Below are 17,262 nucleotides of genomic sequence, written 5' to 3'. Positions count from 1 at the left end.
ACAGAGAGGCCCACATGGAGGGAAACTGAGACCTCTTGCTACTCACAAGCCAGAGGACTGATACTTGCCACCAGTCAAGTGAGTAAGCCATTTTAGAAGCATTTCCTCCAGCCCCAGAGAAGTCTTTAGATGATCACAACATCTTGTCTGCAACCTCAAAGAAGGGCGTCAGATTCACCCAGCCATGCTACTGAATTCCTGAGCCTCGGAAACCATGAGATAATTTTTTCTTCTTTTAAGCTGCAATAGATAACTAATAGACAATTTCTCATAAACTTGTTTCTGCTGTCATATTAAAAAAACAATATTTGAAGTTTCCTGTTGAATGATATTTTCTTTATATTACATATTCAAAAATATATTTTTTATCAGAATATTTTATTTCAAGAATTAACACTTTCTTCAAAAAGTAAAAATAATATAATTACTTCCCTGAGTATAAAGAACTAATCCTACAATAAAAGACAATTACAAAATTAAGCAATTAGAGGTACATAATTCTCTGCATTCAATTACACCCTATTACAAATCTATTTTTAAAAAATCTCATGTATTTTGGGGCTTTAATGTTTCAAACGACAGCAACAAGAAGAACAAAACAGCTCATTTTGCACCTGCAATGTTAAGATACGTCAGATCTGTCTTTATCAAATTCCAGAGCAATCTTTAAAGCAGTGCTATTGAGGCCAACAGACTGCATATTGCAGATGATAGAGACGACTATTCCTCTTGGGGGAACCTTGTTATTTATAGCTTCCGCATCCAGTTCTTCGGGAAGGACCAGCAGCACGCTGCTGGCACCCACCGCACCTCCGGTGTGTGAGGCATAATGCCGCTGCTTTCTACAAGAACCATACGTTTGCTTCTTTTCCACAACACCCCAAGCCATTGCGTATTTACCCTCTTTATCCCAAGACATCTCTGTGTTAGGGACTGGTGTCCAAATCATAACCATTGTTTCTGGCTTGAGATATCCGGGTAAAAGATTTTCATGTGAGTTCTTAAAGAGCCCAACTTGGTAACCATACAGCATCGCATTCCCAAATTTCAGAAGGTCACCCACTGTAGACAGAAATCCACCACCAGCCCATTTATAGGAGTTATCCACGTATGGTGTGTTGACAAGACGTCTCTTTTTATTGTAAACATAAAATCTAAAATGAAATAAGAATGGTCATTAAAAACTTAAAAGTCTATTATGGACTTTACACATGAGAACGAATAGGAAAATATGTACACGAGACAGGTTGTTTCAATGTAGTGATCATACATTCTGAGAAACCATTAATTTTCAGTATGATTCAGATTCTAATAAAACACAGATAATTGAGTAATTAAAGCATAGAAAGTGGGTTTTTTTTTCCTACTGGCACAGCTTGCCCATTTTAAGTGTATCAAACTTTTAATACCTGTAAAAGTGAATTGATTAATATTACACATGATACATTTGCCCAGTGCATATGCAGAAACACTTACTAGATATTCCCAGTCCTTGGGCTCAGTGAATCATGTGCCACATGTGAGTTTTATAATGAAAAGAGTACACATTGAGATGTTTAAGATTAATATTTATAAGGAGACTACATCTCTTGGTTAAAAATGCCATAGGAATACTATGTGTAATGATGTGATGTGGGACTCCTTGGTGTAGTGAGAGAAGCTGGAGCTCACAAACCCATTTGAATCCTAACTCATCCTTACTAGCTGGTAAAATATGCTTTATTTGATTGACACTTACACAGTTCTTGCTACATGCCAGGCATTGTTCTAAGAACTGTATCAGTATGAACTAATTTATTCTTGTAACACGGTTCATAGGTAGGTACCACTATAATTCCTATTTCACAGATAGAAAACGGAGGCACAGAGAGTAGAAACAACTTGTCCCGGATCATACAGCTTGTAAGTGGCAGAGCTGGATTCAAACCAGGTGGTCTGTTGCCTCTGATTCAGCATCCTAATGTGCGAAGTGGTGACAAAAATATCTACTTTGCAGAGTTAGGAATGTTTGTATCAATCACTTTCCATATTTCTGGTAGCTTCCTAATAAATGATAGCTGTTGTTTACTCATGCATTCAACAATTACTGATGGAGCACTTACTATGTGGGAGGCACTGCTTGAAATGCTGGAATAAAGTGTTAAACAAAAGAGACAAAGTGCCTGACCTCATGAGGTTTCTATTCTTATATCAGGTAACTGAAATGAAATCACAAAATAATTAAACCAAAAATGAAATGTGGCCCATGAGAATCCTTTCTTTCAAGATTCATAATAAAATGTGTTCTGAGGTTTTCAGCGTACTGTCCCATCTGTAATGATTGGTCGTCGTCTTCATCCCACCGTGGGACGTTCGTAAGCACTGTCAGACTGAGTCTCACCATCACTTTCAACCGCTTTATGGGTAAGGTCTCAAACTCAGACGTTTCTTCCTGGGACTATGATTTCCAATTCTGCCAACTCTCCAACTGAACCTGCTCTCTGCCCTCATTGTAACCTCCATCTAATTCCCCTTGACTCTTCCCAATTTTCCAGGTCTTCTAGCTCCTGATTTCACCCAATGTTCTGTTCTAGCCTCAACTGTTTCAGCTGTGGTCTCACTAGCACTCTTGTGACAGTATACCAATCTGCCAATCCTGAATAAATCTAGGTACCCCGTTCTTTGGCTCCTTATGTGGGGAGAAAAGCTGCACACGGTCACATAACAAAGAGGACTGGTATCAGTTCATACGCTTGCTAAGGGTCTTCACTGGTGCTACCAAATCTCATTCTTTTCCTGGTTATTCCCTGGTCTATTCTTTCCAATATCTATTCCCAGTCTCTTCCAGTCCTCTACCTCACTCTGGCCAAGGGGCAGACAACTATATCCTTTGTTTTACTGAGAAGATTCCAGTGTGCTTTAGATGGCCTCAAACTCCCATATTTACCTTAAAATGTATTTACATTATAATGCATTCTTTTTTCCTTCTCTCCAGTCACTTAAGAAAATTTCCTATTGGGGCACCTGGGCGGCTCAGTCAGTTAAGCGGCTGCCTTCAGCTCAGGTCATGATCTCAGTGGTCCTGGGATGGAGCCCCATGTCGGGCTCCCTGATCAGCGGGGAGCCTGCTTCTCCCTCTCCCTCTGCCTCTCCCCTGCTCGTTCTCTCTCTCTCTCAAATAAATAAATGTTTAAAAAAATTTCCCATTGTTTTTATGACTAATTCTACTAACCTGCATCCCTGACTGCCTTTTTGCCTCTACAACATTCTTCCACCAGTTATACTTCCTAGATCATTTTATCTCCTTGCAGTCCATTCTCCATGCAGAAGCCTGAGATTGTGTCTTACCCTTCTTCTATTTGAAAACTTCCAATGGTTACCACTGTAATGAGGACAAAACCCAAATTTCTTACGATGGCCTACAACACAATCAATGGTCCTCAACAGAGGCAGTACCAACTCCTTAAGGGAAACTTCTGGAGGCATTTTTTTAGATGTCACAATTATTAGAGATAATGTCTTATGACATTCAGTGGACAGGGGCTCAAGGTTCCTAAATGTCCTATGATGTGTGGAAAAGTCCCACACAGTAGTGTATTCTCCCTCACCGTGGAAGACCTTCAACCATCCTACCAGATAATCATTTAAGTAAAATATCTGTTTATAATGAGCTGAGACTAGAACCCTCTCCATTTTATATATAAACACAAAGCACTTTTTGGACATTTTTATTCTACAATAACTTTTTCTTAAAAGTAACCACTGTGAAAACTGAATAAAGACTGCACTTTATTTTGCTCACAACTTTAGCCAGAGGTGGCCACCAAAGGCATGAGTAGAAGCACCAATATGATATATCTGTATTGGTCTGCATTTATAGTTGTTACATTTATGATGCTTTTATGTCTTACGTCGCATCTGACTTTATCATGTCTTCTAATGTTGTGAGTAAACTTTAACATATTGAAATATCTATAATTTATTATAAATTATATTTCTTTTATTTTTTCTTTTATTATTTTTTAAAGATTTTATTTATTTTACAGAGAAAGTAAGAGACAGAGACAGAACATGAGTAGGAGGCAGAGGGAGAAGGAGAAGCAGACTCCTTGTGGAGCAGGGAGCCTGATGTGGGGCTCGATTCCAGGACCCTGAGATCATGACCTGAGCTGAAGGCAGACCCTTAACCAACTGAGCCACCCAGGTGCCCCTTATTTTAGTTAAGAGTAGTGAGTATAAGTTATATGATCTATAACTTTCATTTCAGGAAACTAAAGGAGGTATAAAATATTTGTTAAATTAAGGGGCAGGGGGTCTAATGGCATTGAGATTCACTGTACAATGCGATTTAGCCCCTACTTACTTCTCTGATCTCATCACTTGCAACATCTTGCCTTGCTTCTTTTCATGCCAGACTTATTTCTGTATTTGCAACAAGGCAATTTAGCTTTCCTTATCAGTCGTGTCTAATTTTAAATAGATCCCCTACATCCTCTCCCTGTTACTCTATATAATATTGCTTTGTTTTATTTTATTTTTTTAAAAGATTTTATTTATTTGACAGAGAGAGACACAGCGAGAGAGGGAACACAAACAGGGGGAGTGGGAGAGGGAGAAGCAGGCTTCCTGTGGAGCAGGGAGCCTGATGTGGGGCTGGACCCCAGGACCCTGGGATCATGACCTGAACCGAAAGCAGATGCTTAACCGACTGAGCCACCCAGGCGCCCCAACTTTGTTTTATTTTCATATCAGTATCTGAAATTCTTAGTCTACATGTTTGTCTCTTTCCATAGAATATAAGTGTCATAAGGGCAGGAACCTTACCTATCTTGTTCTTCGATGATTCCCTACCTAGAACAGTACTTGCCATCCACTAAGCGCTCATTAAACAAGTTTTTGGAGGCGCCTGGGTTAAGTCTCTGACTTCGGCTCAGGTCATGATCTCAGGGTCCTGGGATCAAGCCCCTCGGCAGGCTCCACACTCAGTGGGGAGTCTGCTTCTCCCTCTCCCTTTGCCCCTCCCCCGGCTGGTGCTCTCCGTGTCTCTCCCTCAAATAAATAAATAAAATAAAATAAAAAACCCAAAAAACAAAAACGAAAAAAAATGTTCAATACATGAAAGCATCATTTGTTGGCCAAATATTTAATGGAGACACCTTCCAAGGCACTGGAGAGACTAGTTAAACCATACACTGTAGCTGCTTTCAAGGCACTAACAGTCTTGTCAGACAGTTCTAACTTGCAAAGCACTGTATGAATCACCTGGGGATTTTGTTAAAATGCAGATTCTGCTTCAGTAGGTCTGTGAAGGGGGCACGTAATTCTGCAATTGTAACAAGTTCCCAGGTGATGTCAATACTGCTGGACCCTGGACCACATTTTGAGGAACAGGTTGTGGGGTGACTACCAAGATGGGATGGGAGGAATCCTGAGCACTAGTGAGAGTGAGCCTTGCTCAAATGGCAGAGGCCAAGCTGGGGAGCAAAGTAGTTCCATTTGGCTATAGCAGAGAGCTTGAGGGGATAAGTGGTAGAAGGTGATGCTGGAGGAGTGGACAAGGGACAGGTCACAAAGGACTTCCTGTGCCATGCTAGGAGCTTTGACTCCTTCACCTTAGTTAACAAAATGCTCTATGTTTTCTGTATCCTAAGGAAAATAACAACTTTTTTTTTTTTTTAAAGATTTATTTATTTATTTATTTATTCATGAGAGACAGAGAGAGAGAGGCAGAGGGAGAAGCAGGCTCCCAAGGAGCAGAGAGCCCGATGCGGGACTCAATCCCAGGACCCTGGGATCATGACCTGAGCCGAAGGCAGACGCTTAAACATCTGAGCCACCCAGGCGCCCAACAACTTTTATCTTTTGATCCTTGTTACAGCTTCCAGCTGCCAGTCCTTTCTCCCATTACTGCCAAACTACACAGAACAGCCCACACCTTCTGTTTCCGGGAACTCACCCTCTCCAGTCATTCAACTCCTTAAAATCTGGCCTCTGGTCCCCCATCACTAAACAGCTCTCTTGTGGGTTTTCAAGACTATTCTAATTCCCTTGTATAGTCAAAATCCTATTTGCCTCCTGCAGCACTGTTAACCAGCACTTCCTTGCTACCCAACCTTGGGCCAGTCTGCTGCTCAGAGCTCTCTCTTCTAGATCTCAATCCTATGATTCCCTACATCCCTCCAATCGCTGCAGCCCCACCTCCCCAGGTCTTCTCTTCTACAGAGAAAACTATAGGTCTGCATCAGTACCACAACCCCTGTTCCAATTACAATCAGATTTTTACTAGCATTAATAATTCTCAAATCTGGTTTTGGAGAAGGGCAGGAAAGCTGTTTATCAGAATCACCTGGGGTACTCCTCTCTCTCTCTCAAACTGTACCCTTCCCTCAAAATTCATAACTTTGGAGGGCTGTGGGCATATATAATTTGAAAAATTACTCCTTTCTTCCTTCAAGAATCTTCTATGTCCCCTAAAAGTCCAAGTCATAATACTGGGTGAAGCAAGGGTGGCCAAAGGTATGTGCTTTGAAGATTTAAAAAAAAAAGCAAAAAAAGCACACAGAGAATCTTAATATGCTCTCGAGAACCAATAATTTGATATGTGTGTGGTCTTCTCATTTCTCAAAATAAACTTGTCTGTTTTTGTTGTTGTTGTTGTTGTTTAAGTAGGCTCCATGCAGGGCCTGGACCACATTTTGACTCTCTCTCCTTCTGCCCTTCCCCTGCTCTTTCCCTCTTTAAAAAAAAAAGTGTAATCAGAGTTCAGGCAGAAAGTAATGACCTAAAATATGGGAGAGGCCATAGGAATGAAGGGAGGGAAAAAGGTAAGTCACAAAGCAACGACATGACTCCAAGATCAAGACCTGAGCTGAGACTGAGTTGGACGCCCAACTGACTGAGCCACCCAGGCGCCCCTCAAAATGAACATGTCTTAAACTAATCTCTTCCAAACGTTCTTCTCTCCATTAAAACCTTGGCTGAGGGCGCCTGGGTGGCTCAGTCAGTTGAGCAACTGCCTTTGGCTTGGGTCATGATTCCAGGGTCCTGGGATAAGGTCCCACATCAGGCTTCTAGCTCAGCAGGGAGCCAGCTTTTCCCTCTGCCTGCCGCTCCCTGTGCTTGTGAGCACACACACACTCACTCTCTCTCTCCCTGGAAATAAATAAATAAATAAATAAAATCTTAAAAAAAAAAAATAAAATCTTGGTTGACTCTTCTGCCCTCAACTCTCACATCCATCAAGATACTAAATCCTATTATTCAACCTTTGCTTTGTGACTTACCTTTTTCCCTCCCTTCATTCCTATGGCCTCTCCCATATTTTAGGTCATTACTTTCTGCCTGAACTCTGATTACACTTTTTTTTTTTTTTTTAAGAGGGAAAGAGCAGGGGAAGGGCAGAGGGAGAGAGAGAATCTTCAGCAGGCTATACACCCAGTGGGGAATCCTATGATGGGCTCAATCTCACAACCCTGAGATCATGACCTGAGCCGAAATCAAGAGTTGAAAGCTTAACTGACTGAGCTACCTAGGTGTGCCCCCATTCTGATTACACTTCTAATTCCAGCCAATCAAATCTAGAAGAAACCACATAATAAAAATACATTTTCTCACTGACAAATATATTTCTTACAGTGAACTCCAAGTTTGCAAACTAGGAGAGAACTACCAGTATATTTTGGCTGATAATCAGCTTTGTGTAAATTTCTTTTAACAGTAAAGCATTCCAGGGGCAACTGGGTGGCTCAGTCATGAAGCGTCTGCCTTTGGCTCAGGTCATGATCCCAGGGTCCTGGGATCCAGCCCCGCATGGGGCTCCCTGCTCCACAGGAAGCCTGCTTTTCCCTCTTCCACTCCCCCTGCTTGTGTTCCCTCTCTCGCTGTGTCTCTCTGTCAAATAAATAAAATCTTAAAAAAAACCCCAAAGAGTAAAGCATTCCAAACCACTTATATCAAGGCTGGAAATTAGGACACCCTCAGTCATTCCTCCTTTAAAGTATAAAAATGTGGAGAATTCTAGACTTCAATCTAGAATTTTAAACTTTAAATAAACAAATTATGTGCTTTAATCTCTTGATTCCTTTTCACAGAGGACAAGTTAAAGGCTTTTCATGAAAATAATTTTGTTCAGCTAAAAGATAAGTTTACTATTCCAAATTCTTAAGGCATTTCTGCTCTAAAAAGAATGCAATATAGACACAAGTTCTTAAGTAAGTTACTGAAACATCTCTGTAACTGAATAACTGATGGAATGATGCCAGATAACAAAGAGCCTCTTACTTATTTAAGAATCTCTAGATTCTGCACAAGAGCACTATATAACTACAGAAATCTACATCTACAAACTTAGAAGTTCAAAATACTTTTATTTTTACAATGCTTCTTAAATGCCTTTAGAAATAATTACGTACTGTTTGTGTTTTATTGTTATGAGAAGTTTAAAAACCCACAGAATTTAAAATGTGTATAATAAAAACCAAGCCCACTTTAACGTTTAGCATTAACATTTGGATTGAACCTATTACTATCGAGTCTATCAGCTAATGGCATAGAAAAGAGCTTCATAAAGAACAATGCTTAGGGCACTTGGGTGGCTCAGTTGGTTAAGCATCTGCCTTCGGCTTGGGTCACGGTCCAAGGGTCCTGAGATCACCATGTCAGGCTCCCTGTTCAGTGGGGAGCCTGCTTCTCCCTACCCGCCACCCTTCCCCCCCCACCCCCCCGTTCATGCACTCTCTCTGTCAAATAAATAAAATCTTTTTTTTTTTTAGATCTTATTTATTTGACAGAGAGACACAGTGAGAGAGGGAACACAAGCAGGGGGAGTGGGAGAGGGAGAAGCAGGCTTCCCACGGAGCAGGGAGCCCGATGCGATGCAGGGCTCCATCCCAGGACCCTGGGATCATGACCTGAGCCGAAAGCAGATGCTTAACGATTGAGCCACCCAGGCGACCCTAAATAAAATCTTTAAAAAAAGAACACTGCTTAATTTTAGAAGACACTTTAGCAAATAAAGATAATAAATAATAATCATAAAGATAATAATAGAAAGTAAAGACCATATCTGTACTGTCAGAATACAGCAAACACTTCAGGAAACATCCACTGTATTTGCTTTTGGTTCCATCCAATTATAAAAGACATTTTTGTTGCAAGTATTGTGCCAAACACAGCAAATATGAACAGAGTCTAAAAATAAGCTGATGCATTGACCAGGTATTCCCCTAACAACAGAGTGTCTTTTAGTGGCAAGAATATTCAGTCCACTCCCCCATGGGTATTTGCTTAAAGGGTTATTTAGTTTACTTGCCTATACAATATACTTGTTATATAGAATCAATATACCTATTTGTGTATACTAAGTCAATTCCTAGTCTTCCATTTAAGAAAATCCCAGTTTTATTCAGGACAACACTGTACCCAGCTACTAACTAATTTCTCTGCATCTCTTAGAGCTAAGTGTGGCCTGTTGCTAAAATTCTGGCCAAAGAAATGTAAGTAGTATTTTGGGTCAGGATTCTAGGGAAATACCTTAAAAAGGTGACAGACATTGGGACACATTGTTTTAAACACAGGCACACACAGAGGAGCAAAAAGATGGTAAGTATTTACTCTTGGGTTACAATAACTCTAAAAAGCCTACGTTAGGATAATACAAATATATTTAATTTATGATAATTATCAAGGAGTAAGCAGACTAACAAAGCTGCAAACTTTTGCTGGAAATTTTATTTCCTGCAAAATGATGAACATAAATGAATAGAAACATATGTATTTACTAAGTTTTACTTTAAGGTTTTTTTTTTTAAATATATGTATCTTTGAAGTTTCCTTTTACTCCCTGAACTCCCTTAAAAAGCTGGCACCTTTAAGCTCTTTTAAAATAATTACTAACAAAAAAAGAATCAGAGTTGAGTTTTAGAGGCCCAAGTAGATATTGCATCAAGTAAAATAAAAATGAAGCAACCGGACAGACCATTTTCACAGGTAACATTCTTTCTTTCCTTTTTCAGTCCCCTTTTTCAGCAGGCCATTTAATGTAACTAAAATGAATTAACTACCCCTTTAGCACCACTGGGTGCTTCTAACAAACTCAGAGCTGATAGGAACCTTTAGCAGAAGAAATGGAAACCCACAGCCTTTTTTTTTTTTCTTCAAAGAATGGGAGATAAAATGAAATTAACTCACCATCATATGTCATATTTTGATTTTTGTGCAAGTCATAAATTACTCATTAAGAAAACAGCAAACTGGGGGCGCCTGGGTGGCTCAGTTGGTTAAACGACTGCCTTCGGCTCAGGTCATGATCCTGGAGTCCCGGGATCGAGTCCCGCATCGGGCTCCCTGCTCCCGGGGAGCCTGCTTCTCCCTCTGACCCTCCCCCCTCTCATGTGCTCTCTGTCTCAAATAAATAAATAAAATCTTTAAAAAAAAAAAAAAAAAAGAAAACAGCAAACTGCCTTGCAGTTCTGTACATTCAAAGAGTCCTAATTTTCAATTTAGAAAAGCAGCTCAGTGATTATACCTAATGTTCTTCTCTCCCTTACATGTAAGTGTAGACATCCGCTCTCAAATACCTAGATCTAAATCAAAATAAGGTCATGTATCTATGCCATCTTTACTAAAGAATCTTTTTTAGATTCAACTGGCAACCTCTGGTATTTGTCAATTTTTCTTATCCTTTCCAGTAGAATGTAATGTTGGACCTAAAAATAATAAACACTAATTGAGATGGTTTGAGAACTACAGGCCATTTTAAAATTAAAATTCATTGCTTGCTGCTAACCTAATTTCTTTTAGGTCCCCAAAAACTCCTTCAGGCTGATTTGCAATGCATATTTAATCCTTTTAAATAAACTGGTAATTTAAAAATAGTAATTTAACTAAATATAACAGAAGACTGAACAAAACTAACGGGGATAAGAAGATAAAGCTAAATAATAATCCCACCATTATATTTCAAGTACCATTAAGCCATTTGCAAAGCATGTACTAAGAAAAATATGCAAAGTAAAAGTAACATTTGATTTGTTAAATGCCTTACCTTTCTAGTGAAACAAATAATAATGAGTAAAATGGAAAACATAACCACATAACTCATAACTGTCATTAGTCTCAAAATTCTCTCCCAATGCCCATTTTACAAATCACTAGAAAAAATTATGATAAAATTTTAGTTTGATATATTTCAATGAAATGACTCAAACTTTTACAGGGGGAAAACCTAGCAGGTACCACTTCAACAAAGCAATTAAATCACCACCACAAGTAATGGGACAAATCGACTTCATGTGACTTCTGAGAGACATTACAACTAAATGTACTGTATGATCCTGGACTAGATCCTGAAGCAGAAAAAATTTTTTTTCCTTTTCTTTTGCTATAAAGGACATTATTGGAGGAACTGGTAAATTTGAAGAGGGTCTGTAGATTTGATATAAGTATTGTGCTGATATTAGTTTCCTGAATGTCCTTATTTTTAAAAAACACACATTTAATTATTTATGGGTAAAGGGGTACCATGTCTGCAACTTATGTCCAAATGGTTGAGAAAAAAAATAACAGAAAGCAAATGTGGTAAAACAATAACATTTGGGGAATCTGGGTGAAGGCTATATGGGAATTCTTAGTATTTAGTCTTATAATTTATCTTTAAGTATTAAATCATTTCAAAATTAAAAAAAAGTTAAAAATAATAAAAGATAAACAAAGTATTAGCTACAATATATATAAAGGGATGATGGAAGAGCAAATTATAGATACCCATGATAGGAGCAATTCTGGTTTAACTATGCATGAGTTTAAATTATTATTGCTGTCTTTCATCCAAGGATCCTGGAGTGCTTTGTAAATACATTCAATTTCCCTTACTTTATAGATGGGAAAAACAGACATGCAGGAAAGCTCTCAAAATGTGGCAAGTGTAATTTTGGAATGGAGACAAGGAAAGTTTGACTTTTAATGTACAACACAGTGTTAAAATGTGATATGGCGAGACACACCAAAGGTATCATTTACCTTGCTCTATTGTAAATCACTGGCTCATTTTCTTCCTGCACAGTTGTCAGCATATCCAAGTCATGGAATATTTTCTGCATATAGTCCAAATATTTATATCCTGAAGCTCTTTCTACTATGGCTGCCAGTAGGGTATAGCCAAAAGTTGAATACAAAAACTGACTACCTTGAGACATCATTGCAAAGGAGGGGAAGAAAAGAAAATGCTTCATTATTATTTAAAAACATGCAAAATATTTCCCACTGAAAATTGACATATCTTTACCTTTTTACTTCAGCATTTAGAAACAGATCATGGATGATATATTAATAAATTTAGTCAACTTTGCAATGGCCCTGCTTATTCCATTATTTAAAGATGATCAGAATGTGAATCTACTCCTTTCCATAATAATGAAATAAGCAAATAAACCCTACCTCAAAACTAAATTAAAATCCTTCAAACTGGTACCAAAAGCGGAAGGGAAAGAAAAGCAAATTTGATTTCTTGAGTTAATGGTCTTGTTCTTAATATATCTAATACCCAATGTGTAAGGCATAAATTAGTTGTGCACATTCCTATTTTAAAAAAGTGTATGTAGGTAGAAAAACTGTTTCAAATATATATTAAAATACAAATACATATTCAAATATAGATACTATTTCAAATACATACCTGTATATCATTTGGGATTCTGGAAACACAGAGTATATGATGTGTACTAATAACTGGAACCTTATATTTTAAGACAAAATCCATAAATATATTTCTTTGCCCTTATTAATTTTACCTATTATCTATTCATGGTAAAAAACAACTTTTAAAATGAAAATGGAATACAAGTACATAAACCTATGGTAAATTGAAAGATATTAAGTGGTGTTGGTAGCCATCATACCAAAAAAATACATTTAAAAAATATTTTTCTAGATCAGCTTTTTGGCAAATAAATGGATGAAACCCAATTTCTTTAATGAATGAAGGCACAAAATAAGTTGAGCAATTTAAATACTAAATTAAACACTAACTAAATACTGGCACATTAGCAATATTTTATCATGCCCTCTTTGGTCCAGATTTTACTTGAAGAACAATTATTACAACATTTCTCCATAATTTTCCACAAATAGCTTGATCCGGAAAATCCACTAGATGAATGATGAGGCTAAATCTAAACAACTGGCTACCTGGATGCTAGGCTTCTTCAAAAACTACAGACAAGAAGGCACACGTGGGACTGACAACAAAACCCATGCCACAAGCATCAACCACATTCAATGCCCTCAGACTGGGATCATTTCAGGTTTTCTGAAAATTAATACTTCAATAATGATGACTTTGTTAAGAGAAGGAATTAACACTCACCGGGTTTAAAAAACAAAGGGTCATTTTTAAATAATCTTAGGGATTCAATTGAATTCTCAAACTTTTCTTTCAAATACAATTCGCCTTGTTCAAAATCATTCTTTTTCTTGCCAGGTTTTAAGTTCCGGCCTTTGGCATCAGTATCTTGCTCTATCTTAGCTTTAACAAAGTCACTCTTTTCATTACTTTTGCCTCCTTTTTCTTTGAACTCTTTTTCTTGGTCAGATTCCATTATCCCTCTCATCATCTTCAAGGCTTTGTAAGCTTTCTCTTCTTTCACCTTTTTCATGTCTTTTTCATAATGACGAATTCCACTTAAATGGGAAATCAGTAATCTTGTTGTGACAGAAACCTAATTGTAAAAACATGGAAATTCAATTACAATATTAAACTTTATAGTGAAAAGTTAGTAGGGGCGCCTGGGTGGCTCAGTAGGTTAAGCATCTGCTTTCAGCTCAGGTCATGGTCCTCCAGTCCTGGGGTGGAGCCCCATGTCAGGCTCCCTGCTCAGCAGGAGTCTGCTTCTCCTTCTCTCTCTGCCCCTCTCTCCCTGCTTGTACTCACTCTCCCTCTCTCTCTCAAATAAATAAAATCTTAAAAAAAATTAAAATAAAAAATTAGTTGCATTGGAATAATGTCTCAGTAATATTTTCCATTTTAAACTGCTGCTGAAAAACATGTCACGTACACATCTTCAGCTTTAAGTTTCAGAGAAATACTCAATCGATTATCACTTGAATTTTAAAAAACCCCTTGAATCCATTAACAACAGTTAAAGACAAACCAAAGAATCTTATGAAACCTTTTAAACCATTTAACATGCTGTTAGTAGAATGAACTGTGAGTTTCGTTACCTTTTCACCTTCATATTCTTTTTCTGGGAATTCAGGAACATAATGTTGTACTGGAATATCAAGATCCAGTTTTCCAGCTTCCCACAGTTTGGCAAGAGCAACCATGGTGAGGCTTTTGCTGATACTGGCAATTCTCATAACCGTCTCTGGCTTGCATGGTACACGATTCTCAACATCAGCATAACCTAAGCCTTTAGTGAAAGAAAAGCAAAAAATTACTAATAACAAGCTTCATGGTCAAAGGAGTCTTTAAAAACTGAAATAAAACTATCTTAGAACATCCCATGTGTTTGTTGAAAGGAAAAGATATTACACTTTTAATTAAGAGTGGATGAGAGTCTTAGTAACACTGACAACAGTAAACCTAACAACTTAATCTTTTAACTAAACCGAAATTGTACTCTGTGCACAATAGTAATTTTCTGTTGGTTCAGATACTAATTTTTCTTAGTTTATCCAGACAATTTAGTTATCCCACATTTTACGTAAGTTATTCTATGTTCTTTAAAGAAAACATCATTATTCTTCAGATTATATTTACTCTTGATTCTTGGGTTTCCACTAGATTCCGTAAAATAACCACCCAATAAAAGTTAATGTGAAAAGGTGTCCCGCACACCCAATCTAGGTAATCATCAGTTTACCTCAGCTGCAAACCAGAAAAAAAAAGTACTATTAATTCAAAGTTCCTAGAGAACTTTTTAAGTCTGGTTTCATCATCTGGAGGCTGAAAGTGTGAAAATCTAAGCGATAAGAACTGAGATCTAAAAAGGACGAAAAGGCATACAATGATTGCTTTTAAACTGTAAATATAGATTATGCTGAAAAATATTTGCAGAAAAACAAAGCCCTCACCTGTAAAGCTGACATTTACATAGTTTTTGATTACAGTTATTTTTCATAAATTGGGTATACTTGGGGGAAGAATCATTTTTCTTTAAATTCAAAACCTTATTGCTCCCATCAACTTCTTTTAAAGGTACTAATTCCTTTAAATGATGCCTGAAACATTTCCTAAAAGTAGGGTTCCTAAAAACTTGGGATGACCAGTTAGACCAATTTGTGTGCAATGGGTAAGTAAATCAAATTATAAAATATGATTTGATAAAATTATCATAAAATGATTAGAAATCTCTTTCCCAAGGCTTCTAACTTTTGGTATGAAAAACATTAATGACACCTCTGCCCGGTAAAAAAAAAAAAGTAATAAAGGAGATCGTAAACTCATTAAGACAAGGAACCACGAATGGCCCTAGTTCTTGGTACTGTGCATTTAACAGATAGGGGTCTCAGTAACTTGTTAATTAAATTGTTAATTAAAAAAGAAAACAAACTTCTGACGTTTTATCTAGTAGTAAGGGTTATCTACAAATATGCAGGTAACAGATTGTTCTATATACAACTTTCAGAACAATAAATTCAGTCCTTAGAAACAAGCCATCTTGAAGACTCCAAGAGTCCCATTTAAATCTTGCTGTTTACAGAAAGCCCGATTCTTTATTCTGTTAGACATGTTTTCTCTACAATACGCACGGCTTCACGAAAACTGAACGTTTCAGGGGATCCACTCCTAGCAGTAAAACATCAAAATTTCATTCATCAACTGGCATCAAACAAGCCAGCGAATCACACTTTTCCGAGCCCACCTTCTGACCAGACTTCTTTTCCATCTACAGAGACTCCAACCACCACGCCGGGGGCGCCCACCTCATCCTAAGACCGGAGGGAAAGGACAGTTTAGAGACGAGCCGAACCGCCTGGCCGGCGCACAGAGCGCGGCTCTGGGGCCTCCCGCCCCTCCGCCCGGCCCCGCCCCCTCGGCGGCGGCGGGCCCGGCGCTAACGGCGAGGGGCGTGCCTGGTCTGCACGGAGGGCGAAGGGGCGGTGCCCGAGGCGGGCGGTGTGACCTCCGCCCCGACTTGGGCAACCCGCAGGAGCTTCTGACCGTGGCCGGGCGGTCGGGGAACGGGAAGTCCTTCTCGGAAGCCGGCCGCGGGCATCCCACCGCCTGGGGTGGGGTCCGCTCGGGCCCGGGCGATGACCACCAAGTGGCCCCATTCCGAGGGGACGCGGGCAGTGGGGCGCCAGGTTCCCGGCCGCCTGCGCCCCCGTCTCCGCACCTTGATCCGGTGCAGCAGGTCGCGGCTGCTGTCGATGGCTCTGGCGAAGCGCCGGGAGGGGGGCGGCGTCGGGGTCTGTGCGGACCACGGAGCCAGAGGCTGCTCCTGCGGCGGCAGCTGTTCGGCCTGGGGCGACGCCTCGGGGTCGGGGGCCGCTGGGGGCTGCGCGGGGCCCGCGCCCCTCAGGCCGTCCGCCAGCTTCACCCCGAGCGCCAGCCCCAGCCCCAGCCCGAGACCCCCGACCCAGCCAGGGCCGAGCGGCGGCAGGCCGGCGCGCTGGTGGGCCCCGCGCCCTCCGCGGCCCCAGGCCCAGCCCCCGGGGGTCGCGGCCCGGGTCATCACGGCTGACAGGAGCCGGTACATGGCGTCTGCCGCGAGCCGGCAGCCTCAGAGCTCGCACAGGCCGGGCGGGCGGTGGAGGCGCGGGGAGGGGCGGGGACTAGATGGAAGGGAGTGGGCGGTGACCGCGCGCAGACCGTAGCAGTCGACGCCGGATGCCGGAGCGTCGATCTCATCGAGCCCTTCCTCTTTTCCCTTTCTTTCCTTGCCTTGTCTCATTCTTGATGTTCATTCATCTTACCCCTCACCGCTTTTCTCCCCTCTGCCAATCCTCCGATCAAGTGTCACCTCCTCAAAGAAGGCTTCCCAGTTGCCATCCCAATGGGAGTACTCGCCACACCTTTTTGACCCGCCAGTGCGCACACCTCTATTTTTTTTTTTTTTTAAGATTTTTTTTATTAATTTGACAGAGACAGCGAGAGCAGGAACACAATTAGGGGGAGTGGGAGAGGGAGAAGCAGGCCTCCCGCCGAGCAGGGAGCCCGATGCGGGGCTCGATTCCAGGACGCTGGGATCATGACCTGAGCCACCCAGGCGCCCCCGCACACCTCCTCAGTAACACTTTTAACACTTCATTTCATTGAACTTAACTTGCTTCCTTACCAGA

General features: G+C 40.2%; 1 protein-coding gene across 3 annotated transcripts; it reads right to left on the bottom strand.

The window, feature by feature from the left end:
• Window positions 1-362: 362 nt before the first annotated feature.
• On the bottom strand, window positions 363-16,737 carry LACTB (lactamase beta). 3 transcript variants are annotated; one of them, XR_004677236.1, is made up of 6 exons: window positions 16,317-16,737; window positions 15,843-15,909; window positions 14,197-14,387; window positions 13,343-13,694; window positions 11,998-12,159; window positions 363-1,154 (listed from the first exon to the last, which is right to left on the bottom strand). XR_004677236.1 is itself a non-coding variant. In XM_034993636.1 (6 exons), the coding sequence occupies exons 1-6, from the start codon at window positions 16,677-16,679 to the stop codon at window positions 623-625; spliced, it is 1,671 nt and encodes a 556-aa protein (XP_034849527.1). In that variant the 5' UTR covers window positions 16,680-16,729; the 3' UTR covers window positions 363-622. The 3 variants fall into 3 exon arrangements, 2 of the variants coding, with proteins under 2 accessions (XP_034849527.1, XP_034849528.1); XM_034993636.1 differs by having other exon boundaries at window positions 11,998-12,163; window positions 16,317-16,729; XM_034993637.1 differs by lacking the exon at window positions 16,317-16,737 and adding an exon at window positions 16,054-16,269 and having other exon boundaries at window positions 11,998-12,163.
• Window positions 16,738-17,262: the final 525 nt, after the last annotated feature.

Source organism: Mirounga leonina, unplaced genomic scaffold (assembly GCF_011800145.1).
Source record: "Mirounga leonina isolate KUSES-001 unplaced genomic scaffold, KU_Mleo_1.0 Mir_91, whole genome shotgun sequence".
NCBI lineage: Eukaryota > Metazoa > Chordata > Mammalia > Carnivora > Phocidae > Mirounga > Mirounga leonina.
The sequence above is the reverse complement of the archived record's forward strand: the minus strand, read 5'-3'. Positions and strand labels throughout refer to the sequence as shown.